Source organism: Achroia grisella, unplaced genomic scaffold, assembly GCF_030625045.1.
Source record: "Achroia grisella isolate CSIRO2021 unplaced genomic scaffold, CSIRO_AGI_Agris_v1 utg474, whole genome shotgun sequence".
Taxonomy (NCBI): Eukaryota; Metazoa; Arthropoda; class Insecta; order Lepidoptera; family Pyralidae; genus Achroia; species Achroia grisella.
Genome location: NW_026712878.1, coordinates 2,278,249 through 2,293,158, shown reverse-complemented (window position 1 = coordinate 2,293,158; position 14,910 = coordinate 2,278,249). Strand labels below are relative to the sequence as shown.

At 30.5% G+C, this 14,910-nt stretch overlaps 2 protein-coding genes across 2 annotated transcripts; one reads left to right on the top strand and one right to left on the bottom strand.

The window, feature by feature from the left end:
• The first annotated feature begins 278 nt into the window (after positions 1-278).
• LOC131845581 (cecropin) lies at positions 279-6,514 on the top strand. The gene is made up of 2 exons (XM_059194664.1): positions 279-425; positions 6,348-6,514. Exons 1-2 carry the CDS (start codon positions 324-326, stop codon positions 6,441-6,443), a joined length of 198 nt encoding a protein of 65 aa, XP_059050647.1. The 5' UTR covers positions 279-323; the 3' UTR covers positions 6,444-6,514.
• A 4,275-nt stretch (positions 6,515-10,789) lies between these two features.
• LOC131845536 (cecropin-D-like peptide) lies at positions 10,790-12,002 on the bottom strand. Its single transcript, XM_059194605.1, has 2 exons — positions 11,869-12,002; positions 10,790-11,022 (listed from the first exon to the last, which is right to left on the bottom strand). Exons 1-2 carry the CDS (start codon positions 11,959-11,961, stop codon positions 10,921-10,923), a joined length of 195 nt encoding a protein of 64 aa, XP_059050588.1. The 5' UTR covers positions 11,962-12,002; the 3' UTR covers positions 10,790-10,920.
• Positions 12,003-14,910: the final 2,908 nt, after the last annotated feature.

Below are 14,910 nucleotides of genomic sequence, written 5' to 3'. Positions count from 1 at the left end.
AATAAAACAATTTTATCTTTGACATTTGAACCCTTGGGGATTAACTCGGCCTGGGAGCGCAGGGAGTTCCCTTCAGTTCGTTTAGTAGCAAATTGTTATCATTCGTACTATTTTATGCATACTTAACATGTAACTACACTCTTATCTCTATAATAATAAAGTTCAAATTATAGTTACTGCCTTGTTGCGAAGCGAAAATAAATATTTGTTGTTGTACGCAGTTGTACAAATATATAAAACGAGAGGATTGTGCAGTCAAGCATCATTCAACACGAATACATTTAAGTGTTTACACTTGACAGTTTAAATATCAAATTTTGAAAATGAATTTCTCAAAGATTTTCTTGTTCGTTTTCGCTTGTGTCATGGCTTTGACGGCGGTTTCGGGTGCCCCCAGTCCAAAGTGGAAAATCTTTAAAAAAATCGTAAGTTTTAATAATTATTAGTTTAAATGTAATCTAATTTTCTGAATATGGTTAATGAGTATCTATCTTGACATACCTATTATTATATCTATAATAATACAATAGATGGTACAATATTGTAGTAAATTATTATTTTTACTTTGGAAACTAATAAAATTATGTCTAGTAAAGTCATGAGAAATTGCTTACAAAAATTGTAAAAACTAATTTTCTTAGAAATAGAAGGTTTAAAATTCTTGTGTTTACTGTACTGTAGTATTAAATGTTGTATTATATTTTATGATTATTTAAATATTTATAATAGTAGGTACATGCCCTTGAATACTCATATTACAGTATAATACCAATGCACCCACCGAGTAATAACCTTACGAAACTATACGTACATATGTTTGTAATAACCGTAATAATAAAAGAAACAGCAACTCTATAAAGCACAATAATATCTAATAACAGTTAGTAACTATCTATAAATAATTACCAACTAGTACTGTAACACCAAAAAAATGTTACTATATTGTTATTGATATATTGGTTGTTTTAATTTAATTTTAAACGTAACAAAAAAAATATATTTATATTTATTGTCAATGAAATAAGTTGAAAAGAAAGTTTACGAGATTGACGAATTCAATTCTTTCTAACTTTTCTCATTACCTTTATTTTCTTTTCAGGAAAAAGCCGGCAGAAATGTACGAGACGGCATCATCAAGGCCGCCCCTGCAGTGTCTGTTGTGGGACAAGCAGCTAGTATATACAAAACTGGATAATTTTATTGTAAATCATATTTTTTTTAGATTTTTTCATATAGATGTTCTTTATATGAAAAGCAAACGAAGAGGATAGCCAAAGACGTAGTGTATATCTAAGCATTTCTCAAATCAGTAATTGTAGACTTTACTTTCAATTTAAAATTTAAAGTAAAGTATACAAATACTCTAAATTCAAATTAAATCTTCTCTCTCTCTTTTTATTATATATATTACAAATATATAGAAAGAGAGAGAGAGCAAATTCAATTATGATGAAAGTAAACTTCAGAACTTCTGATTTCAGAAATATTTTATAATTGGAAAGGTGCCGTATTCTTGGTGCTCATAATTATGTGTTTTATAGGTACATATTAATATAATATGTAGGCCTCCGATAGCCTACAAAACACATAATTATGTTAGCATCCGGAAGAAGGCGGAAAAGGCCAGTAATACTTAAAGGTTTAAAAAATAATTTTATCAGTCTATAGTGCTCAAATATTTTGTACCATAGGTTCTATTTTTTTTTATTGTAACAGTTTTTTTTATGGCGGTATTTGTTTTTTCATAATATTGCTAAGTGGCAACACATGTATATTTTTTCATTATATACAAATTTATTTGAGTTTAGGATGATTCAAATTTTATAAAATTTTATGTCGATTCTAATTTAACAATATTCATGATTAAAATAAGTATATGTGTAAATAATGATATAAAAAAAAATATTTTTGTAAGTTACCTCAGTATTGTATTAAGATCACCAAAATGTACATATTTACATTAAATAAATAAGATTTTATTAATAAACATTTTCTTAATTTATCCAACTCCTAAATTACTACATGCTTTCCTTTTGTATTTAAAATATAGGTATATAAATTCATAAAAAAAAATGTTATAATATCATCAGTCTTCATTTTTATATGGAACTGAAGGGTAAATACAGTGACAGTCCAAGTATTTTCACATATATACATACGTCAACCCTCAACAGCATCACTGATATCTCATCGTTATCTGAAGCCAGGTACTACCCCAATGCTTTCCGGAGGACTATGCATTGTACCGTATAGTTTCACAGCCAAAACACCTACGTTGACGACGTACTGTAATATATACTTAGGTCTACATCATATAAATCGGGATGTGTGAGACAGTTATTATTATAGATAACTGAAATTAAGCAAATACTATTATAGATTTACAAATACATAGATTTTTTTTCGTAAATACATATACCTATCTATTAATATTATAAATACGGAAGTTTGTGAGTATGGATGGAAGTTATTACTAGATTACTAAATGTTTTTTTTTATTTATAGACAATTCACACAGTGCCATCTAGACCCAAGTTAAGCTAGCTAAAGCTTTTGTTATGGGTACCAGATAACTGATACATATACATAGATATTTTTTTTGTAAATACATACATATGTATGATTGTTTGAAACGATATACATAGAAAACACCCAGACCGATACAAACAATAATCAAATGTTTGTGCCCTGCGACTCACCATGAATACAAATGTTTGTTATTTGAATGAAACTTTGCAATAATATAGGTATACATCATAATAACATACAGACTATAAATTTTACACGAGGAATCGCTAATATTATGTATAGAAAATACCCGCGACCATCGAAAGTAAAGTGGCGTGCTAAACCGAAGGACCACCGAAGCCGGCTTTTACAGTTAAAAATATTCTTTTAAATTGGCGGTAATAACCACTCAATTATAAAATTAAGTTGGCGATATTATAAAATTTCTAGTATCTGACCAAATTATTCGTCGGGTTTTAAATATGTTATAACACTGGACGTTTTATTTTAGTTTTGGGAACTTGGTAGTTACCACATTTGATGTTTGTGAGTTTGAGTTTAAATTTGAATCCGTTCATTTAATTAAATGAAATTTGCTGATTTATTCCCGACAAACAAAACATTCCCAAATTGATTGTTAAATAATGTACCTAAAAGTAATACGCTTCTAAATACATTTCATATGAACAAAGTCTTTGTAAAAAATAATGATTTTAAAAAATGTACCCGTCAAAGTTTCTTGTCAATTCTTATCAACTCAAGTAGCTAGCCCAAGATGGTAGGGATAAAAAAATACGACTTGCACAAGTAGCGTAAAGTTTAATGCTATCGGATTAAGTAACCTATAAGATATTGATTTTGATTTTGTACTTGGAAAAATCAATGGGTAAACATAATTTACCTTACTGTAATTGTAATAGAAAATAAGATCGTAATAAGAAAATAAGCATCTCAGATGTTTAGAATAAATAAAAATAAAAAGTGGTAAGATATCGTGATTTACTAATTATACATATAAATAACGTGTGGAATTTAACTTTATTATTCTAAAACAAACATTTTTTTTAAATAAAATTAGCCTAAGTTACTTCTTATTACATTAGCTACCTACCAAAAAAAATTCCGTCAAAATCGGTCCAACCATTTCAGAGATTAGCTGGACGGAACAAACAGACCAACAGATGGACAGACAAAAATTGTAAAAAATGTAATTTTGATGTATGTATCGTATTTATATTCATATGCATGTAGTAAAAGACGGTTATTTCAATATTACAAACAGACACTCCAGTTTTATTTATATGTATAGGTGACCGCCTCAAATTTAAAACAGTATATAAGAGTAGTATTTTATATGTATTTGGAATAGCAAAGAAACTGATGACCTAATGACTAAGATGCTATGCCTCTTGTACTGTAATTTAACAACCTAATCTGATCACAACCAAAAGATAGTTTACCAAACAAGTTGCTTGGTGGCTGATGACATTTTACAGTCTACCTCTGGTGAACCTTATTCAGGTACCTGAACAAAAACTAATACCTATAACATCTTTATTAATGCAATATTTTATCACGTTTTATTTTAAGGAAATGGTTTGAAAGAAAAGTACAAATGAGTTCAATAGCTAAAATATATAATCTAGACATAAAACGTTTAATGTATAGATTATGGGAGATTAACTACATCATTAATAATTTGAGCCATGGGTAAAATACTATACTTCTTACTATATCTATCTATATAGATAGATATAGTAAGAAGTATAGTATTTTAGTTTTATATCAGTTATTTAATTTATATAACTCAAAGGTGACTGACATAGTGATCTCAACACACAGCCCAAACCTCTGGACGGATCGGGCTGAAATTTTGGCATGCAGGTAGATGTTATGACGTAGGCATCCGCTAAGAAAGGATTTTGATTAATTCTACCCCCAAGGGAATAAAATAGGGGATGAAAGTTTGTATGAAACTTTGTCAATTTTAAACCGATCGGGCTGAGACTTTGCATGCATAAAGCTACTATGACGTAGACATCCCCTAAGAAAGGATTTTGATAAATTTCACCCCGAGGGGATAAATTAACGCGAGCGAAGCCGCGGGCAAAAGCTAGTTATATATATAACATAGCAACAAATATACAGGCCAATACTAACAAATATACACATAATAGGTGTGCTAAATCAAATATATGTACTAAAAATCAAGAACAACAACAAAATAAATATTACAAAGTAATGAACAAATTAAATAAACATGGTTATATTATTAATTTATACGCGATCGAAGTGGAAGCGAGGGACGAAATCTCTACAATCTTCTAAATTATCTTAGTACTATTGGTATTGTCTTAGATATATTGGTATGATAGAACATAGTGCAGTTCAAGTATAGTACAGTAGAAAATTCTATAATAGAACGTGAATCTAAAGCTGAACAGCGAACTCTTACTAAATTTGGTCAAGCAAGCAGCGAAACATTAGCAGCGAAGGTTAGTACTGATGACGTCGGGAACTGGAGCCTTAAACCTACTCCCAGGTCACAATACTGGCTTAGAATTTCCCTCTTTGCCACACGATAGACCCGGCTCTCGCACAATGAATCAATGGAATGTTAAGAAGTTATTTTAATTATGTTATTTGTGTTGATTTTGATGATTCTTTTTCATATAATAATCACAACTACCAACAGCATACATAGGAACGGACAGACTACGATAGCGACTTTATTTTATACTATGTAATAATAATGATAATGACCTACATACATTTTTTTACGTATCACATTACATAGACCTGTTATTATAACTAATTCAGTAGTAAAAAACAAAATAAAAACATTTTAAACGTAATTTAAATTACACTATATAATATAATGTATTATAGTATGATGTACTATTATTTATCCTTCTTCCTTAAATATTGATTATAAAATGAGTCATTCAATTCTCGGGAGATAATTTCTAATTATTTTCTGCAAAAATATTCCCGGATCGGGGAGTTACCTGCACCGAGCAGTGTGTAGAGTACAGACTACAGTTAGTAGTAACGTTATCAACTGCACACTGTGAATGAAATTGAGTCGTATGTCTATCGCCATTAAGTTCAGTGGAAATGTTTTTATTCTCTGCTGTTGGAAATGTTTTTGCTCTCTTCTGCATAGTCTTTAACATAAGGCCGTATATAAATTGGTGATCACTTTAACTCAGTACCATTCAATCGCAACGTCTCGTCGATACTTCTTCGTCTGATTTGAATTTTCAAGTTTCGATATTCCAAATACGAAATATAATATTTTAAAAATGAATTTCTCTAAAATCTTCTTATTCGTAGTCGCCTGCATCTTGGGTTTGTCGGCGGTTTCTGGAGCACCCAGCCCTAAATGGAAATTTTTCAAAAAGATTGTAAGTATATTTTTATTTTATTTTCTTCTATTTATGTGGAAATAATATTATTTTATTTTATATGAATTCATTGTTGTGCTAATATATTGCTATAGCATATAATTTTTGAGATGCCTGTTCTTTGAAAATATATTTTTTTTATTCAAATACCCATTATTAAAATTACTAATGTTTGGAAAATAATCTAAGGAAAGAATGTTTATAAAAACATATTAAACAGCCTAGTACAATATTAAATTAATAAAAAAGTTAGTAAAATTCATAATTTAAAAAAAATATATATATCACTGATATTAAAACGAAATGCAAAAAGAGTAGAACTTGATACACAGTTTAGAATATTTTTTGTGTATTCGAACTCATGACCGAAGGATCGAAGTCGATATTTATCTTGCTATTAAACAATATGTTAATTAATTGTTTATATTACAGGAGCGTGTTGGTCAAAACATAAGAGATGGTATCATAAAAGCCGGCCCAGCAGTACAAGTAGTGGGGCAGGCAGCCACTATATACAAAGGAAAATAGATCTTAGTTATTAAATTTTAGGACTTAATTTAATTTAATTTATCAAGTCTGAGACTGCCATTAATTAGATTTTAAGGAAATAAACGTTTAAAATACTATACCCACTGACTTTTTACTACTGTTACTTGTAAGTTTTACCTGAAAATTGCCAAAGGAAAAAAAGAATAGGGCTATGCAGCCGTTAAGAAGCTATTTATTTATGTCATACTAAGTGAGTACAATACTAGTTTACAGTCTCCCAATATGTCCACTTAGGAAGGTAATATACAAATACACACAATTTTAAATACTAATTACATACATATACACTACTAACACAAATAAAAGAGAAAAAAAAACCTAATCTTAATTTAACATACTACCTAAACAATTCTATTCCATTCTACTAAACTCCAGCAAATGACAAGTAAATATGTCTAGATCTGGAAAGAGACTAATTACACCGTTGAGTAGACTCAATGCCAGAGAAATAGGAGCCTGTTTGGCCAGCTCTGTTCTTCTCCATGGAACATCAAACAAGTTTCGTCTTCTTGCTTGTACGTAATTATTGGGCGCTCTTATGGATACTGATGCTAATACCGCTTGGTTACATTTTTCACCTCTCATAACTTTGACTATTGCAATCTTCCGTCTTACTTCGAGTATGTCATATCTCACCATCCCCAACAAAAGCATAGTAGAATATATATTAGGGTATGTGACTCTATAACCATACTGCCTTTAATATACATATCGTATAAACTTTTTTTGGAGTTTCTCCACCATGAGTATATATTTTGACTCATGTGGGTTCCAGATAATTGCGTTACTTTCTAATTTACTGCGTACAAAGACATTATATAGTATTTTAATACTATGTAGGTTGTCTAACTGACGTGTGTGCCTGTCGCAATACAAACCCAAGGGTCCTGAACGCCTGAGTGCATAGTGCAGTAATATGACTTCGGAAAGTAAGATCATCACTCAACTAAACCCCCAGGTCTCTTATAGACCTTACCATATTTAGCAGTGCATTACCTAACTGATAATTATGCCTATAGGTGTCTACATTCCGACTAAATGTTACAAGTGAACATTTGGTGTCACTGAACATTAAGCGATTTTTTTCACACCACACAAAGATATTGTTTATATCTTTCTGAAGGAGCTCGCAATTAGAGAAATTGGTAATTTTAAAACATAATTTTAAGTCGTCTGCAAACAACAGATAGTACGCCGTAGTAACTACCTCCGGCAAATCATTAACAAATATAAAAAAATCCAGGGGTCCTAAATTACTCCCCTGACTTACCCCGGAATACGTGTAATATGGCTCAGAGTCGCTCCCATTATACTGCACAAACTGCCTTTGATTGCGAAGGTAGTTGGAGAAAAATTTAATTAACAATGGAGAAAATCCGGCAGCTGAAAGTTTGTGAAGAAGTACGTTGTTGTCTACACTGTCGAATGCTTTTTTTTCATCGAAATATGCATACATTACTCATTTAGTATATATTAGGAGGGAAGGAGATTTTTGTTACTATGGGCTAATGACCTAATTGCTAGCAATGTACCAAAATCTGATCTTGCCAATTTTGTCACAAAGCGCAACTCAACATAACCGCATGCTCATCTTATTGTCCACTAGTACCTAAAACTATATAAATAATAACAATAAATCCAATACTAAAAGAATTTTAAAATAGTAATACCTGAGATTAGCTCAAATATCCAAACTCACAAACATTACCACTTTATAATACATACTAGCTTCGTCCGCGTGTTATAGTCGGCGCTTGACCAAATAATGAAAAATATTCAATAAACTACCACCTCAAAAAATCCAAAATAAAAAGTTTCATTATCCTAGCTTCATAAATAACGATTTTCGATACAAACTTTCATTCCTTATTTTATTTCGCCCCTTAGGGATTTTTTTTTTATAATCATATTTATTTACCTATATTTAATCAATAGCCTAAAAATAATTATCAAACTTCTTGCATTAAAAATGACAATACTTCTATACAAACTTACATATCCCTTTTCAACCCTTTACAACCCTTTTATCTCATTAAAAAGTAGCCTACGTCCTTTCTCAGAGTATGGACTATCAGGGTACCAAATTTCATTTAAATCGGTCCAATAGTTTTAGCGTGAAAGCGAGACAGACAGAATTAGTTTCGCTTTTATAATGTTAGTAGACTGAGGTTCATTATCAATCCACTGAGGCACTGACACTGCTATCAAGTTTGCAGATTATTATGTAAATATATCGAGGGAATTCCTTTTCACTGCACAGATACATGTATATGTAAATAATATTAATTATAATAACAATATAGTAGACAATCGTTTAATCCATACAGGGCCATTTAGTTCGAAGCTAAACAGATTGATTATGGGTACTAGACGACTGATATAAATATTTAAATACATTCTTTTGTAAATACATACATAATATACACAGAAAACACCCAGATCGATACAAACAATTAGACGCATGGATATAAATATTTGCACCGTGCGAAAAATCGAACCCGTGACATTGGAAACTAAGGCGGTGTGCTAAACCGCTAAACCACAGAGGACATCAATATACAAGTATAAAATCATATAGATAGCGATTACAATCCCATTAGTATTATTTTGATTACTTATCTGCATAAGTATAATATTTATTCTGGCCATTAACTTATTTTTTAATTTCATATAACAGGCTTTGTATAAATTAATATAACGAAAACAATATACCGTCAAGACTATTATTCTAAATGGGACACTCAGAGTCAATGTTGTGGGTAACGCAATACTTGACATAAGAATTCATGCCCATACGCTGGAGATGAGTGAATTCATCCCCACCTAAGTGGTTTCAGAGGAGCTTCCCCCCGCGTTTACCATCATGGAATAAACTACTCGCGGATTTGTTACCTAGACAGTACAGCATGGAGTTTTTCAAAAAGGATATATTAAGGTTTCTTAAGGGTTGGCAACACGCACATGACACCCCTAGTGTTTTAGGTGTCCAAAATCTACGGTTACTGTTTACCATCAGATGGGCCGAGTGCTAGTTTGCCACCATCGTATTAAAAAACAAATATGGCCCATTGCGCTAGGTATATTTAAATCCAAAATATCAGGGGGCGAATCTACACCGCCGTCTCTCAAATTAAAAACTAATTAGTACGTAGTAATTAAATAACTACCAGTAATCAATCTAATATTTATACATAATCGTAAGATTCTAAGAACTCCGTAAAAAATATCTCGCAAGTATTTAATTTATTTGAAACAGAAACGTCTGTATATAATTACTGAAAAAAAATTGAAATTAATGAGGTATAAAACTGTGTTGCGAAACAGTAACTGTCTATAAATTCTGAAATCTAATAATGACTTTTTAATATTTCGATAATTCCAGATGTCCTATTTATCCAATAAATCATTGAGCTATGAACGAGCATAACTATCAATACAGGTACATAAATATAAAGTTTTACGTCTCATAAATTATACAATTCTTCTATTACAATTCCAATGCAACACTATTCGGTAGTCAATGCATTATTTATTAGACTTTTCAACTGTATCATTATTTATTGGCAACTCTAATGCAATTTACTAAAAAATAGAAGAACATACTTCAATCATCTAGTACATATAATAATATGGAACAGTTAATAAAACTGTATAGTTATATATATAATTTATTGCTCTTGTATCATTAAATAAGTATACATTGTTATACAAATAATATGAGTTATATAATTATTAAAAAATATAAATACAAACTTTTTCTTTTAGTTTTATTAGAGTGTTTTATCGATTCCGAAGGACTAAGGTTATACTTCAGTATCGTGTAACTACACGCTCTTATTTCATCCTTCAACCTAAAGAAATACTACAATACAAGCTGAAATAGATTTTTTTTGAACGAATCTTATGCTGTTGGCCACAGCTGGTCTTTACAGCTCCATGGAAAGATACGATACGAGTGCAGATGGCACTCCAAACCCGCGGTAGGACTTATAGAACGGCTGAAGGCCAACTCCTGCCTGACGGACACATATTTAGTCTGAGGGCACCGCCAAGGGTTCGATCCTCGTTCTTTCAATCTCCGTTTGAATTGAACGGGGGATCAATCGGAGGGGGCTGAATAAGAACAGAGAGGGGTACGATTCTCTGTTCTTTTTTAGCCCCCCCTGATCGATCCAGACGAGTTTGTACAATATATCTTCATTCACAGTCTACCTCGGTAAGGCTAAAACAGGTTTATTGACGTTTAACATATTTTTGTGAATAAAAGGACAGTTTTGTTTTAATAAAAATATAATTTTATTATTGAAGACAGCTTAGAACTTCATATCACTTTATACACAAGCATAATATTACATAGTATACTTAACTGAAGCCTATATCGAAACATTTTATATACAATTGACATTTTATAATATAATTAAACTTAAACAATGATTGCAGTTAACATTACTTTTTCTTAATCACCACCACCTTTGATGATTTTCTGCGCTTGTGCTATTGTTTCTACAGCAGGGGCGGCGCTGATGATGGCATCGCGAATTCTTTGACCAGCACGTTCCTGTAAATTACGACAAATAATATTTTATTATAATTGTAATATTAGTATAATTATATTTATTTTAAAATTATAATATTTTAATATAATAATAATCTCAGTACAATTCAAACAACGCCATCAATATCCAAGTTAAGCTAGCTAAAGCTTATGTTATGGGTACTACATAACTGATAAAAATACGTGGATATGTTTTTGTTAGTAAATAAATGCATATTATACATAGAAAACACCCAGACCGATACAAACAATCATACTCATAAATACAAATATTTGTATCGTGCGAGGATCGAACCCGCGACCATCGGACGTAAAGCGGGGTGCTAAACCGCTAGACAACAACAAAACATATATTTACTATGATAATATTTTTAGCGTAAGTTATTTTACAAGTCGTGCAGTGACCAAGATTTTTATAACAGCATCGAAATTTCAGAGGCATTTACATAATATTCTAAATATCACGTTTATTTAATGTCAAAAATAAGGATTTCAAATTCTATAAAAAATATAATAGAGTATATTAAATATTTTTGTAAATATTTATTATAAAGGATCTCATTGTGTTGATGTTTATTCCGATTTTGACAGAAAAAACGTGTGTCAATTTATATTCCAGATTGTATCAATCTGGATAGATTAGGATCTGGATCACAAAACAAATGAATCCAAAAGACGGTAGGCTAGAGGTAAGTAGGCTAAAGTAAGCTTGCAATTTACTGCATCGGATTAATACTAGTGAAATGAGATATTACATTTTTATAGTCAACCCTGCATCATAAAATAATAATATTTTAAATTTCTGTACTTTTAAAGATATTAATTATTCTAATAACTTCAACAACTTACTAGTTCCTTAAAGAAATTTTCTGGTGCTGCTGTTGTTGTGGAGAATAGCATTGCACAAGCGAAAAAGACGAAGAAAATCCTTGAGAATTTCATTGTTATATTGATTTTATGACAATATGTTTATTGAACACTAGTTTGTGTTTTACTGTCAGGTCCTCAATAAGACTCTCTTTATATACATATCAATTGTAAGGAAACGGGTTTAAGTATAAAAAAGTATTGTTATAATAATTTCGATTCTATACACGACGACATAATGATCAGAGTTGTCTTTATTGAAGCTATTGACTCATTGCACTGATAAACGTTGCCAACAAAAAGTATCTCGGTACATCCCAGACCCCGGAGCACGAATATGCCCCTACACCGTTACTCGGTATCGGCGACTTGTGGTCACTATGCAGAATAGTTACTAAGTGAAAATATATCTCCTTTTCAACTAATATAAAAAAAATTATGTAAGGATTTTACGTTTTTTTTAAATTCTTAACTAAGTGTCTTAAATCTTTATGTATATATATAGTTTAACACTATATGGTATATAAGATACCACAGATAAGATACTAATACTGTAATAATAAATATTGAAGAAAAAAAGAAATTTACGCAAGAAGAGGTACAGAATGGAAAAAGGATTGCCAAGAAAAGTATTGATATTTATTCAGTTTAAAAATTTAATAAAATTATAAACCCTTTAAAGAAGTGTGTTGAAAAACATACCTAATAATAGTTAATTAAAGGAATCATTATTATAATGAAGAAGTTGTGGTAATTTAGAAACTCTCAAGGAGTCGTTATAAACTAATGAAGTAGCCCAAACTTTATCTCAAAATCATGTCCCAGCTGCTAATAACGATGTCCCTTAAGCCATTTACGAGCATTCATAAAATATATACAATTTGTATATATTACACTGACGGTAATAATATAGCGTCATGGCCTAGTAGTTCACTATTCCGATTTACACCTAAAAGTACACGAGTTCAAATCTGAATTGTAATCAGTGTCTCTACTATCGGAGAGTTAGTAACAGATATAACAAGAACTCGAGACTTTCGGGTCCAAGTCTGTTTAGTAAAACCACTTAGTTTTGGCTCTCCTGTATACTAAATTACATATAAAAAAATATTAAAGCAATTCAAATTTGCAGTGTGCAAGCAAGCACCGGCGATAAAATTTATGATATGAAATTTTAATGGCAAGGTTATACGACTTTTTTCATTATCGTATTTTAATTAATAATATTTTTACTATACTATTCAATAAAATGACTACAATATCATTTATGTCGTCATTTCAATATCATAATATCATTTATGTGTAAGTTTCTAAGTCCACCACTTCACACTTCCTTCCAGACATTCAAAGGTTGACTGGAAGAAATCGTACGTAAAGTAAACTACTGGGGAAGGATGCTTTCATATATGTATTTGTTTTAAAATTTACAATTTCTTAATTAAATAAGTCCCTTGCTTAATTAACTAAAAAATAGCATGTTTTTGGATTAGTTAAAAAATATTTATCATAACGCGATGTTTTATATAAGATTTTTTTATAAGACTAAAATGGCAAGCTCAAAAGCCAATGTTTGTCACAAAGCATACACTAGGCCTGTTATAGCGTTCACAAAATAGATTTTTTTCTTTATTTTTAAATCTTGATGATAATTAAAAAAATCTGAATTTAAATTTCCTTTCAATTAGTTTCTTTATAAAAGTTCATTCTATGTTCATTGGTAACCAATTCTTAAAAATAAGTTAATAATGAAGAGTATTCCAGTTTTATTTCTATGTATCTAAATTTCTGTATATTTAATTTAATGTATTATGTATATTGTATATTATGTATATTTCTGTTTCTGTTCTAAGTAAATATTAAATCAATTTAAGGAAAATTGTAGAGAAATAAATATATGATAATGATTCTCCGAAGCGAAGACTGACAGAACTGGCCATTAGTAAAAAACCTCTAATGTTTATTATAAGAAAAAATACCTCAATTACTACTCGCATAATTACAATAAGTTCTAAATTTGAAAGTAATAAACTTAAATACTTTTTACCGCTTACGAAAATATCGGAAATTTAACAAATTCTGAATAAGTAAATTAAAATAAATTAATGATTGTTTTTTTATGTAATTGAAAAGAGAAATAAGACGACGGCCCATCTAATAGCAAGTAGTAACCGTCGAGTAAATACATAAACAACATTAAAGACACCATGTTATCATGTGACATCACAGATAACAATCATGCGTTTCGGAGGACCAAAATGTCATGCCTCTTATCCTATAATTTTACTCCCTTTTGCCAATTCTCAACCAAAGTACATATAACAAACCAAGCTGCTCGGTGGATAAAAATATGGTACAAAGGCATACAGAGGCGATTTGCGAGATAAACATTTTACAAAGCCTATCTCTAAATTTCTACTATAAGACAAAAAATATGTTAAGTTGCTGTAATTGTCCAGAGTCGCCACAGTAATTAATATCTTTGTACTTAAAGTACAAAAAAACTTCTTAATGCCATACAAATAGAGAATATAGTACTTCGACAGCGGAAGGTTATTGGCTTCGTTCAAACTGGAAGGCTACGAGTTCGTTCGCCTATGGAAGATGAAATTTGCGGGTTGAAGGTCAACTCTAAATGTATTATACTTAACGCTTTTTTTAGTCTACACTCGCAGGACCCATCATTCTTAAGCCTGGGCATGCTACAGTCAGGAGTACAAACTTTGTCGCAATAATATTATGAACTTTCCATAACATTTTTTAAGGTTGTTTTTTAGAAAGTTATTGTGACAAGGTACCAAAGTATTTAGATAATATTGCAGGCAAACTGTGTACAAATGATTTTTGTTATGTGTAATCCTTGAAACATTCATGTTCATGACTACAAGCGATAGTAACATCTATCGGGTGGGTCGTAATCTTTATTGCCTATATCAGTAGCATTAAAAAATTAGTCAAGCGTGAATTGCATATATTATTAAGGTCCTGTAGATATTATTTAAAGGTTATAAATTAAACACTTATAAT

Coding starts and splice junctions, on each gene's coding strand:
- LOC131845536 (XM_059194605.1), bottom strand. CDS start 11,961: ATGAAATTCTCAAGGATTTTCTTCGTCTTTTTCGCTTGTGCAATGCTA. Junction 11,023..11,868: donor AAAATTTCTTTAAGGAACTA/GTAAGTTGTTGA, acceptor CGTAATTTACAG/GAACGTGCTGGTCAAAGAAT.
- LOC131845581 (XM_059194664.1), top strand. CDS start 324: ATGAATTTCTCAAAGATTTTCTTGTTCGTTTTCGCTTGTGTCATGGCT. Junction 426..6,347: donor GGAAAATCTTTAAAAAAATC/GTAAGTTTTAAT, acceptor TTTATATTACAG/GAGCGTGTTGGTCAAAACAT.